Raw genomic sequence first — 14,337 nt, 5'->3', positions numbered from 1 at the left:
GATCCCTATTACATGAGACCTAACACAAGGAGAATTGGATGTAGTGAACTCGGAGCGTATGTTATGTTAAATAAGAATTTGTTATTCAAGAGTGGTGTTCGCGTGAGAGATCGCGCGATAAATCTCAATAGTATAAAATTGCAGACGTTCGTTTGCCGCTACTTGTGTATATTCTAATGACACGTTTGTCTACATCTATCTGATGCAACTCTCTTGAATTAGGTCGTCTATATCTATACTAATATTATAAAGCTGAAGAGTTTGTTTGTTTGTTTGTTTGAACGCGCTAATCTCAGGAACTACTGGTCCGATTTGAAAAATTATTTCTGTGTTAGATAGCCCATTTATCGAGGAAGGCTATAAGCTATATAACATCACGCTACGGTCATTAGGAGCGGAATAGCAACGAAAAATGTTACAAAAATGGGGAAAATTTCGACCCATTCTCTTAGGTGACGCAAGCGAAGTTGCGCGGGTCAGCTAGTTTTATAAGAAACTTTCTAAGATGCACAATTTAAGAATTTTTGACACGCATTGAATCCACTTTAACATAGTGCTGTTAAAATTAGATCGTTTTCTGACTTTTTATTCCGCTCTGAGAGTAATTTATGTTAGACGTTGTTAAAAGGTATTAAAAAAAAGTCAAGTAGGTATACTCGTACATTAAAAAACAATTTAACGAACAATTCCTTGATATTATTTTCGTATTATAAGCACTCAATCTCTAAACATCTCATCTCAACATACAGTAGGTACTTAACATACAATTCAAAAGGCTTTTTCGAACATTCGTCTCGGGTAGTTAAGACGCGGGCTTCGATCGTGTTCCGCCCTTAAAGGGAAGGCTTCGCGACAGGTCCAAATTGTGTTTGTGCCGGCCCATTCTGTGGACCTAATATATTTGCAAACTTCCTCCCTTACGGTTTCCCCCAACTTTCGCCATATCCGAAACAGCTTAACCTGGATACGGTAATGTAAAAAATAGTCGTGAGGTGTAATTTTTCTCACGTTCCGTACAAGTTTTGTGTGCGAGTGGATTATGGGATGTAGATTGTATTAACAGCTTTACCTTTTTAGGTGCAAGCAAGGTATCGTACGAGATATACAAAGGAACACAGTATTTTTGTTGTAAATATTAAAGAAACTAAGATATAGATAACCATATTGAGAGTTAGAACTGGGTTATGTATGAAAGATTAATGAGGATTTAGTTCATTTCGTATTGTCAAGTTCTAATTATTTGATACACGTCGTTAACTTTCTACTAGCTACAACTCAATCAAATAATAATTCATTAATAGTATATAACTGGTAAATGTTCAATATCATCCAATTTGAACAAAAGTCCAAACAATGGTAAAATGAAATTTGTAAAAAAGCCCACCTCTACGTTTGCCGAAGGCAGTGCAAACAGAGACGCATTAATTTCAACGTTTACAGAGTGATAAAGCACGCAGCTTGTAAAACTGTTTATTCACTAATAACCAGCATTGCAGGTGACTTTTACGCCTAATAAAGTTCTCGTAAAATCATTTACCCCTTCGATATCGTTTAAACTCATATAAAAAACGCTTCTGAATAGATAAACTACCCCTAAATGTACCTCAGACACCGGGGCATACAAAACGTCCTTCCTACAAAAACTATTAATACACATTTTCTAATTCTATTTTTGTACCAAACATTAATCTAGCAATTATTCTCTTGGTTCATCGCACTACTATTTCATCTCCTATCATTAATCGCAGAAGCAATCCGTCGACCAACAATTAATCGTAATTAGAATCTTCCGAACCATCATTCTTCTCCTTTATATTTGTCTCTTCAATTCTGTAAGGTTTTATTACTCTGAGGAATAAAATATATTGCTGCATAAAACTATATTTGCTAAAGTACATTAGCAAATATAGTTTTATGCAGCTTATACGTAGTGGCAAAGGAACTTCATGACATTTGGCCCAGAGCGGTGGGGTTTAGTGGCTCTCTGAGGCACTTGGGGACCTTAGAGTGTAAACAGTGGTCACCTTTATAGCAACTGAATGCGTCGCCCGCAGCACTGCATAATTAAATCGATCGAAGGTGCACTGTTAAACATTTGGATAGGTCGGTTAATCATCTGTTACAGATTTGTATGCTTTCCATGTTGTCATCATGTAATAAAAAAAAACAGTTTTATAACAATTTATCAATTTCGTTTCTGAAAACGAATTGTTCAGTAAAATATGTGTGTTAATGATTTATGTTTGGTTTTTAAAAGTATGCGTCTATACTACTAAATGTTACAAACTAAGTTTTTGTTCACCTATTTTGTTTACGGAAATAATAAAGCTTCGAAGTTTCTGACAACAAAGGGAAGGTCTTTGGCAAGACTACTTTTATGAAAGCATGAAAGTTGAAGGTGAAAATTCAGCGTCATGTCAGTCCCCTGGCGCAAGAGTGTAATGTAGTTTGTTGTTACAGCATGCATCACCCACTCATGTCATCATAATTTATGTTCACCTTGCTCAAAGTTTTATGTATCGAAAGTGACATATGAGTGCAAAAAAGTTTTAAAAAAGGGCAAGGTAGGAAAAGCAAATAAATAAAATGAAGTCTACCAGAAACGGAGTTATTTTTTACGCCTTGATTTAATAAATCAATTCTTGTTTCATTTTATTTTTCGTAATTTCGTATGAGAGGTTAAATTTCACGTCCAAAAAATAAATTACAAACACGCAATGTCAAAAAGTCTTAATTTCCAAAACAGTTTTATTTCTATTTAGAGTTATTCCCACAACACAGTCGGTAAATTCATCTGTTATAATTATAACAAAGCGCGGGACCGTCAAAATAATCCGACAAAATAAATGTTAGGCACTTCCTTTGTTTGAGTTCAATCTGCTAAGTTAAGGAGATTAAAACCAAATTGAAAATGGCCTGATCTTTACACAATAAAGATATCCTGTGAAAACAAAATAACTGATATAACCTGTTTATTTATTATACAACAGTTTTATGGTAATTTTTGTTATAAGCTTCAAAAATACGATATTGAATCTTTTAAAGACAACCATTCCGTATTCATTTATTTCCATTAATTTGTATTTTGACATAGCTGCAGCGCGACTTTGTATAGTCGGTACTGTCGAGTATCGAAAGTTTGACATTTAGAATGTACTGCCAAAATAGTTCCTACAACGCCCGTCAGAGGCGCTGATCAGATTTTCATACAAAATTTCTTGATGAAAAACCGGTTGTCGGTAGTCGATAGTAGAAGAGAAAATTGAGCTACTGTAGGATTTAATTTAACTCTTTAAGTGTTAGAATTACGATAATAAACTTAAATATGACCATACGATGAGCAGATGCGTGTCGCACTCGTTTAATTCCATCGGCCTCGAACGGCGATACGGGCCAAGCAATAAGTTCAGGGTGTAGGTAATAAAATTAAACGGTGAGTCACGTCAGGCGGCACGCATAGTCTCCCCGTTACCCTCTGAACAAACCCCCTTTATTATAACATACCCTCCATAAAGAATGCCTGACAGATAACATTACATACGCGTAAGATTAAAAAATAATGACGCAAAATGTGATATTTACGTTCTTTTACTGCTATGTTGTACGATTAATATATAGGAAATATTATCAATCACAAAATTTTTTGTAAGACTACTTTACGCACCAAGCAATCGGATTTTATTCGGACTTCACATTATTTCTTTAAATATTTAAATTCAACATTAAACGTAACTTCTGAAAGCGACTGTGTAGACCTGAACTGACCCTAACGAAAGTGTAGATTTAAGAGCTTATTCTCTTAGAGATATAAAATAAAACTAGGTCAGATTGTCGTACAAACCTAGTGGAAGTCAAAAAAGGCTCGATCTTTGTGCCTAGATTTAAAAGAACCCCTTCCATGAAACGGAAATTAATATTTCCTTTGTGGCTTTGAAGAAGAGATACGAATATGTGGGTCACTTAGATATTTAAGTAATGAAAACTTGAGCATTCTGCTAATTAACTGTGTATTTGTATATAATATGTTGGATCGTGGGTATGTTACGCAAATTCGCCAGCTCGGAGGTTATTTCGCACGAATGTCGTAAAAAGTTTATATGACTGTATAAAGTAGTTAGGATAAGTATATTGTGTCGATAAGCCCCGCGAACACTTTTCAAATAGAATTATATTCAAACAACAATTTGACCGGTGTAAGGTTTTTAATATCATCATTTTACAATTGATCTGTTTGACCGGCCGTTAAAATTAAAATTTGAATTTAAATAAATATTATAATCATAAGTATTATGTTCTCACATTAACGTTGCGAGATCGCTGTTTTGAAATGTAATTTAAACGGCGAAATGCCTTAAATATGTCTCACCTTGTAACTTGAAGCTTGTAGCTGCTAATTAGTTTTATTGACAGAACTTCGACAATATTATTGTAAAGTCTAGTGTTATTAGATTACTTCAAGAACTGAATAAAGAAGATTCTACGTTCGCAGACTTGGAAGCTTTGGCAAGTTCGGTTCACTCTAAGTATGAACGCCAAGCATATTGATTAGAGTTTGGTGTTCTACCTTACAGTGAATCGAGTGCCAATCGATCATCACAACTTTGGAACATACATCGCACATGAAAAACGAATTCGCCAGGTATGAATATATTTCGTTTGACTGCGTGGTATTCATAAGAAAACGAGATAATATTTACTGTGCCTTCTAAACGTACATGTTAATTGAATAACCAGTGTGTAAACGCTCATAAAAAGTGTAAATGTATCTTCACGAGAGAGGTCCTTTGACAAAAAATTAATACGAGCTTTGGGAGCTTATTTTATTTCTGCAGCAAACTTTGTGTACCGTAAACCACGTTTCCCGCAACTTTTTAAATCTTTTACTGTTTCCATAAAATATTCAATAAAGAGATCCGTACAGTACGGAATATTTAGTCGTGCCAGTAAAGATGTGGCGACTTAGCGGGCTGCGGTCCGCGGCGCGCCCGGCGCCCGCGCGCTCCTATGTAAATATTTTATTTAGATCTCACAGGCCGGCCCCGGTAATGGCATCAACATCAGATTTCCCTCGCTAGGATAAGTGCAGAAATATTAATAAAAACGGCAGGGCACGCATGTTTGTTCAATATTCATGTAACATGAATTCCTGAGTCTTTTTATACTTGCTGTTTCACTGATTGAAATTTTACGACAATTGTCCCATGATAAAGTTTTTGTTCACTTCCGGTACTCACACCTTTTGTATAATTCAAAAATCAATAAAAATTTTGATTTTCAAAGGGAAATTTTAATATGAAACACGTTAAATCTTACAAGATCTGAACATATTTTTTCAGGAGTCGTATTGAGTGTATTCTGTATACCTGTTAAAAGTGAAATCAATACACAAAGCTAACTTCTGTAATGATCAAAATCAGTCTGAGTTACGCTCAAATGGGCACTTAACGAAGCTAAATAAATTAATAGTCAATAAAAGGGCTCGGATCGGAGCCTTCTAACAACAATAATGAAATTTATTTCACAGAAAAATTCAAAGGGAACCTTCAAGGTTGTTAATAAAGGTAACATAAAATGTTTACCAGTTGGGAACTTTACCTAACGATATTACATGTGTAAAAGTGTTGTAAACACGTTTGTATTCGTACTGTTTTTTTACTCATTTACCGTATTGTGTTCCAAACTACTTTACTTTTTGGAGGTAAAAGCTGAGCTCGATATTGTAATCTGGTTATCTGAAACTTTTTCAACAAACTAGTTGATTTTGTACAACATTGTTATACTTGTTATATTATTTGTAATTATTTATTACACGTTACTTTTGTTTGACAACGTTATTCTTTTTGCCAGATGAATTCTGCGAGGAGTATCCACACAGTCTGATCCCTACTCCGGGCTACTGGATAGAATGCTCTCGTCAGAAGATCGCTACAGACACTATATGGGACGAATCAGAGTCGGAACACGACAGTGGACCTGACAGAGAAAATGCTGATGCTGGTAAGTACAAACATTATCAAACTATAGCTTTAGATAATCTTATTCAATAAGCCTTATTAAAATAGACGTATGAAAGTTGTACGAATATATAAGTAATTTAATTAACTTTGTTGCTTTTCTAATATGTTCCCTGACTAGATTTTTACCGAAATACGTTCCATCATTCTCTTGTCTATTACTGTAACCAAGAAATGTTATATAGCAGAAAGGACTACCCGTCCGTTTTTATTTTTCTTTCTTGTGACTCGGTACCTACCGCCTTAAATAAAGTAGATTGAAGCCTGGAGTCTCCGAGCAGAGGGCAAACACGCGCCCTTTTTCTTTGACATGTCAGTTTCGATTTTGGGAAAAAAGTTTTGTTTACAAATTGAGAAAATTTTAGGGACGCACCCTTTTTTTCATAGGGGCTGAAACTCTACACATACACGTGTACCGTGAAAAAGAGAAACTTTTCTGAAATAACGCTGTCCAACATTAATATTTTTATACGGAATATAGAATGAAGAAGTTTTGTAATTACACGTAATAACAACTATTATAAATATTGTAGTAAAATGTAACAACAAAACATAAAACTATTTTCATGAATCGCTTTGTGAATAATAAAGTAACAAGTTAATTACACTTATAAATACTAAAGTTAAACGTTTACAACTAAAACGTAACATAAACTTGTTCACTGTTATTAAATACACTTTAAGTGGTTTGTACTTAGATAAAATAATATGAACTTAATTAGAATATTGTTTCTGAATCGGTACTTTTATGATGTAATAGATAGAAGTAATTAAAGGTTAGTGTGCGTATAATTTAAAAAGCTACAATCGATACAATAGAGCAACATCCACAATTGTTTCAATAAATATTTCGCAAATGAGTTGAAAGAGATCTTCAGATATCTCCTAGCTAGCTAGCTTCAAATCGTCTTAAAGTTTAAAAAGGTTTTGAAGATATAAGAGGCAAAAAAATGATAAGTAACTCAATCCGTAAAAAGTGAGTGAGTTTCGACGTAAAATAAAGCTAATGAACTCGCCATTAACTATGCCTTTAAAATCGAAGTACTGGAATATAATATTCGACGAAGTTTCGGCCACAAAGCAGTATAATAAGCCTATTATGGAAACAACGAAGTGCTCTGTCGGTACCTCAAAGTCTTTGCTTCATTTCGAAGTGGACCCGCAATTACTTTACCTCGGACACTTTCCGTCGAATATTTCTTATTTACGACTCTGAAACAGCCTTTTTACGGGTTACTTGCGACGTAATGAAATATTATTTATTAATGTAGAGTACATCTCTAGTGGTTGACTATTTTATGTTGACTATTAAGATCAGACGCTGACTATTCCATTCTTGGATAGTAAAGTAATATATCCATGCATACAGCTGAGTATAAATCTCTATTCATACATTTCGAATCGTTATATGGCAATACTCCTAATAACCTCCACCAAATACACCATGGGTTCATAAACTCATACTGAAATAAACGAACATAAAAACACCCTCTGTGACATAACCTCCTAAAACGTAACGCAAGTGAAGCGTATAAACAATGAAAATTTTAAAGTACAATTTGTCAAGTTGGCGTCCCCATTCATCTGCCGACACTAGAACATAATATACCTGAGCATGGCAATAGAGTTCAGGTTTTATTAAATAAGGGATCGCATCGCGGGTGATTCCTCCCCTGTCATATTAGCTCTGAGATGAAAATGAAATTTTATACTTTCCTTAACACCTTCATTCCGTCACGATGGTTAAACTCAACCTTTGAATGAAATTATGAACATTACATGGTATTAGAAGTGTTAGTGGAGTAGTGAACTTTCTAAGTTACAAGTTACGTCAGTACAGTGTCTCTATCTTCTTAAATATTTTGAAGGCAACATAGAACAAACCTGACAAAATATTATCATCCTCATATTTATTTACTGAGTTTTAAAAAAGGACCTCAAAAGTATAAGATACAGCCAGTCTTCAAAAACCCGCAACACATTAAAAATACACAACCTCAGTACGCACAAAAAACAAAAACTTTTCCACTCAAGTATAAATGGTTATAAAAAAATCAACGAACGCAAACGCAAAAGGCGATGTCACGCTGAAACAAAGTTAGTGTTCCCTTGAATAATACTGAACGTAAGAGTTGGAGGAGATAATTCTTCCGATGTCACATTAGCTCCGAGCGAGACGAAAATTAAATTTGCCTCCCTTTTTCCGGCGCATCGATTCAGGAAAACCTCATACAATATGTAAAGACCTTTACAAATCTCGACGTGAACATTCGCAGTTCAATTTCGAATATAACGGTAATTCAGTGAACAACTTACCAACTCCTTGACAGTTTAGCGAAGTTTGTGAAAAATGTACTTTGTTTAATCAATTCAAGACCTATTCGGACTAAGACGCGAATTAGGTTCGAAACTTTATTCATTCTACTTGTACAAATTACTAGGTGCTTACAGAATAGATATTGGATTTCATTTTGTAAATTCGAGAATTTCACTCCAGTAACCACTTAATCTTATGTATTTCAACTAAATTGGAATAAAAATATCCATATCGTAATGGACAGGTAAGATTCGTCATGGTTTCTTAGAATGGTAAGCTAAGGTATCATTTTTGTTCTCTATTGTTTTGTGGGAGTATATTGATACTGTCAAACAGGATGATGTATACGCAGGCCCGAGGAGCCCATCCATCGAAAAAATGAATGATATTAGACCCGTATGGATAATTCACAGCCATTTTTGCTAACATCTCGGTAACTTTATCGAAGTATCTTGCTTAGAAATCTTTAATAAATATTTCCACGAAAAAATCTCGCGCAGGATTCGAATAGCATAGATACTACATAGCATAAATTGCACTTGAGAAAAAAAAAAGAAATGCATTATGCATAGATCAAAGAAACACATCAGTAAATAAAATAAAAAGCTTTTGATAATACGAAATCGTAAAAAATAACAATGCCATTATATTAACAGAATGTGTAGACATCAAACCAGCTCGATAACATGCCTTAAGGACAATATAGTACCTATTATATCCAAGATCGAGCAGAAGCATCTATCCAATCAGTACGAGGAGCTCGCAAAATAATAAAAACGATTGCTACTTGTATAGAGAACCATAAACTTAACATTCCAAAAGTTTTATGCTTTCACGTGATAAATATGCCTCATTTGACTCGTATTTATAGCTACTGTTGGTATTGCAAAGTTATTCCATAAAGTGTTCGTAATAAAAATAACTTATTTACCGAAAATGTACAATTTATGTAGTGCAAATAATAACAAGTACGGTATAAAATGCGCGTGTTGAAAACTGATAAATTAAACCGTGTGCCTGCCTTCAATATGTATGATAACTATTGAAAAATGTTTAATTACAAAACAATCATGAGTAGCAATGAAAACATTGAGTATTTATGTGGTTGGTTTGGCTTGATTTAATTTTAAAATTCGTAGTCTCATCGCTTTTAGCATGCATTATGTACATAATGACAGTTAGCTGAAGACGAGTCTCGAATGGCCTGGAGGCGACGAACTTCCAAGCACATTGGTTATGCAAAGCGGATTATTTGGAGTACACGACGACGGAGAACCGAGCTACGATGTTTCACTGGTTGACTTGTGTGAGGTTGTTGGTCGCGACTTGTCGCTCGTGTCTCGCGTCGACACAAAAGTTAAGAACGCTGTAACTAGAAGTTATTATTATGAATGAAGCCGAAACGCTTCGTTTATTTGAAAAGTTTCTGGTGAGATGTTGGATGTTAAAGATAAAAGTTTGGATAAATAAAACGTATCAAGGACGAAGTACGATGTTGAAAACGTTTCAAACGCTTCGTTCTGGAAATTGGATACATCTATGATTGTTCATTGAAACTAGATACGAACAAAGCCAGATAAATTCGCGGTTAATTTAATTTCAAGCAAGAACAATTTGTTTTGTTTCAACATAAGAATGTTAGAATTAAAAGTGGGGTTTCGTATCTCTTGTTTACAAGTAAGCGTAAAAAGCCTTACATCCAAAGCCAAACACTTATCTGTAATGAGACAAAAATGTTGAATAACCAACTAATAATCTTATTTACAAGTATGTGGTAATAACGGATATATGATCTACTCAAATAACAATGGGTTTTGATATTAAACCTACGCAGCGTATCTGATCCCGATAAAGCAGACCACATCTTACACCCACATTTCGCCAATACCGTCTCAGGTTTATTATATTCATAAGACGAGTATTACATTGGTGATGTCCCCAATTTCCAATATACCGAAAAAAGGATTCATGAACGCAGAGGAAAGCGGATGAACGTGTAAATTCTTTATCTAGTTTTCCAGTTAAAATGTTTGTCAGGACACCCGGACGGTTTGTGTAAACGCCCTTGTCCATCTGCGATGTGTCATTCGACACACGTTTTCAATTTATCGGCGTTCCCCTCATTGTCTGCGATAGTGCGGGCTGGAGATGCGAGGATCTTCGGCGCCCGCCGTCGCGTCACCTCCCTTATCGGCGTCGCTATTCAAAAGTCACGTCGGGTGTAAATGTACCGCGATACTGTAATGACACACTGACCCCGTAGTCCTGTTTCTCACTGCTGTGTGCTTTTCATCACAATCAGCTATAGACGTGACACCTACCGTACCTACTGGGTTTGAATGAATTCTCTATGAAAAGGTCTGGTAAACGTTTTTTTGCTTTTACCTTGACGTATTACGTCTTCGTAGCTTTGATTAAAGCATTTTAAGGTGTCTATTTTGTCGCCAAAATATAAATGAGTATGATTTTAATAATTATAAAATGATTTTTTAGAATATATATATTATTATGTACTTATACATTAAAGAATGTTATCCAGCTTTACCCAAAGATTCTCGTTTAAATCTGTTCCTGGATAAGAGGAATGTACAAAGGTTATGCATATTTGTTGAAAACTTTGTTAAAAGTTCAAAGTTATACTAACTGCAAAACAATTTAAACTTTCATATTTAAATGTGTGTCTGATACTAAAACCCTATATCCTATATCCGGTTTTATTCTACAGTTTAGTTTTCAGTCTATTCCGAGAAATACAAAAGTTAGCTATTGATATAGAAATCGTGATAAAATGAAGGCTTGTTTGTTACTATTTTAGACGAAAACGAGTGAATTATAATTATGAAAAGATTGTGCGTGTAGTGACATATAGTTTTTAAACATAAGTAACTGATAGGACCTTTTGACATGAGTTTAATTTAGCTGAAGTCTTAAAAAAACATGCAGTATTTTTGCTATAACAATATAGATGATTTCTTTTTAAACGAATTAAACTTTCAACCTTAAAATAACTATCCACTACACCATCAATATCTTCGCGTGCCGACACGTTGATTATGAAGGCATCGAGTCAAGTGGGTGTCCGTTTTCAGTGAGCAATAACTCCCTTTAACTTCGGCAGAGTCATGGTTATGGGACTTTAATAACGTCTTAGTAATAATAGCTTGTCTATAGATTAAGATTTAAGAAACAGAATATCAACTTGAGACCGTATACTTACGAGATACTACTACACAATTGGCTCATGATATTGAAGTGTGTATAACATTTCAATTTTAACAAGACTTTATAAGAATACTGCACTTTTCCTAATTTAAACTAAGTTTTGTTCTTGCTCATTGTTAACTCAATCTAATCAATATTAATCTTTCATCGATAAAAATTAGAACCTGAACCAGCCTTGGATTACTACGTTCATCATTGTCTGTCTAATTTTGTATGAAAAACTCTTCAGCACCCCTAGCGTATGTTGTAAAAACTATTTCGTTTTAGTAAATTAAATGCCCAAAGCTCACTAGTTGACAGTACCGACTGTAGGAAATCGTGCTACAGTATTTCAAAGGCGAGGTATTAAGTGACTGGTCTGTTAGTCTGTACGTGACATGCCGGTGTAAACATAGGTAATAGCAAATAGGTGCCTCAATAGTGTCCTCTCCTTTGAGTGTATGGGGCGTGGCCATACTATCCAATATACGTCTCTGTTTATTGAGAATAAACATTCAGTCGGGATACAAATATCACTACGTTGAACTTCGAGATACATTACGGTTTGCAACTTACGATCGAATTTGCCAGACCGAAAAATTATGTTGTTATTTCCTAAAATAAAAAAGGTTAAAGGACAAAACGGACAAAAAGTCATAATAATTTAACAATATTGATACTTACTTAGTTCAAATACTTTAACATTTTTCTGAGACAATTGATATAAACGCTCTGAATGGCTTTAGCGATGGAATTAGTTTAAAAATAAAATAAACCACATTGTTTATCAAATTTTGTAATGTTAACTTGATAATAAATTAGGTTTTGAATCGATGAATAAATCTTTTTCTCTAGGATAGTATAGAAACGGAAAAAGTACTCAATAACAGTAATTGAATGACCTTAATATCATATTCATAACTAATGATAACTGTACACTCACTTGATAGATGGACAGGCAGTTAATGGACAACCATATACACATTAATAATCTAGGTACACTTGAGTGAGAAGGAATCGAACAAATTTCTCTACCCTCGCTTTTTTGGTCTCTAACAAAAAAAATCTAACATTTGAAAATTTAAAACAGATCTATTATCCCTTTATTATATCTTTATACAATAAAAATAACATCAACCGTCCCATGGATCTACTACACGTAATCCTACTATATTTTAAAATAAATGATACACCATGTTACATATTTAATCTGTTACAATTTCACACAAAGTAACCTAATCCTTTCAAGAAATTTTCACATAACAAATAACGTACAGAGCAGGTTTAATTTTAGAAACCACCGTTTATCAAATAAAATAACCATGAACCGTGACCTTTGCAATATTCATAATAAATGTATTAAAATCCTTCACGCAAGTGAAATTAGAAACATTATTTCTTACTTATTATTTAGTTTATTCTCCCTGGGATCTATATATAACCTGCAGACTGTCTAAATTGGGAGGCAAAGAAACTGAATTAGCGTTTAATTATCCAACTCTGAGAATAACTGCCACTACTAATCTTAAACATGAACAGCAATGAGACAGTTTAAAAGTAAATTTAGTTAATTTATACACAACTGGGATTAGATATAAATAAGCTTTGTTAATTTGGATAAGACTGTGGCAGCAGACGACGATAACTAAACACGTACGAAAATCTAAAGTATTCTTGAAAATTTGTATTTACGAATTGAAATAAATCATTCTGTTTTACGGGATTAACTGGTTCCGATCAATTATTTCTCTCTAGAAGCCAAATTACACTACCACATTAAATAATTCTAGTAGACTCATCTCTTGATAAACGAAAGTTGACCAGACACTGACAAATAAAATTACTAAAGACGTCAATAACTTGAGACAATTTCGCCTCAAAGGACGGACAAACCCTCCACTCTCATACATCAAACCTCAAGCCGTACAATAAATTTAATAACGCTGGTCAGTGGTATTGTGCCGTACAGCGGACCCTTCAAAGCAACCCTTCATAAACTTTGTTTCGCGACTCACATTAAAGCATCAAAGTAAATAAACCTAACTGTTTGAGTAAGGCTTACAATATGTTACAACGTTTTAAATGTTACTCATTACTCGTTTATGGGAATAGTACGCGGAAGTTATTTTAATATCTTCAGATTATAACGTAACTTTATATATATTGGGATAAACTGCTTGAAAATTGTTAATAATCATAACCATTCATTGACAACTTTTTGGAAAAGGTCAACAGGAATCGTAAAACTCTTTTGAATGGGATTGTTTTTAAAATGAAATGATTTTCCAGTAAAAAGAGAACAAAGTTAAACAATAAAAAAGCGCTTTCAGTAACCTTATAACTAACTCGTAGCAAACAGTATTTCGCAAACGCCTCGCGTATACGTAACAATATCAAAATATGCTACACTACACCGGTAGATGGCGTACGTGCAGACAATATTAATAAGAAATATTACGAGTCTATGAGAGTTCAGTGAAACGGAATGTCGGGAAGGCTTTGAAGATCGATCTACATAATCGAAACCACTAATATGTGAAGCACGAAGGGTTAATGTAACTCTGATATGTAACACACAAACCATGTAATTCACTAATCTTAGAGTACCAATATTGAAAACATATTCATAGAGATCTGCGTCGGTTCCCTTAGTTTTATACACGTAATTTAAATTCGGTTAGAAAAACTAACTCTACCCATTATTTCAAAGACGATATAAACAAGTAGAGCTTATTAAAAAATTGAATAACAGTTGGCTCTCTTTTTAATGTAAGCAAAACGATTAAACGAAATCCCCTTATAAAA

At 34.1% G+C, this 14,337-nt stretch overlaps 1 protein-coding gene across 2 annotated transcripts in view; it reads left to right on the top strand.

The window, feature by feature from the left end:
• Positions 1–14,337, top strand: part of rsh (Rap GTPase activating protein radish) — a 131,004-nt gene that overhangs the window by 91,222 nt on the left and 25,445 nt on the right. For both annotated transcript variants that reach the window (XM_076120917.1, XM_076120918.1), the window contains one exon: positions 5,848–5,997. In XM_076120917.1, the coding sequence (XP_075977032.1) occupies positions 5,848–5,997 (150 nt within the window). The remainder of the gene's footprint in view (positions 1–5,847; positions 5,998–14,337) is intronic.

The sequence above is a fragment of the Anticarsia gemmatalis genome, chromosome 12 (genome assembly GCF_050436995.1).
Source record: "Anticarsia gemmatalis isolate Benzon Research Colony breed Stoneville strain chromosome 12, ilAntGemm2 primary, whole genome shotgun sequence".
NCBI classification, from domain to species: domain Eukaryota; kingdom Metazoa; phylum Arthropoda; class Insecta; order Lepidoptera; family Erebidae; genus Anticarsia; species Anticarsia gemmatalis.
Note: the sequence above shows the minus strand (reverse complement) of the source record. Positions and strands in the feature narration are given on the sequence as shown.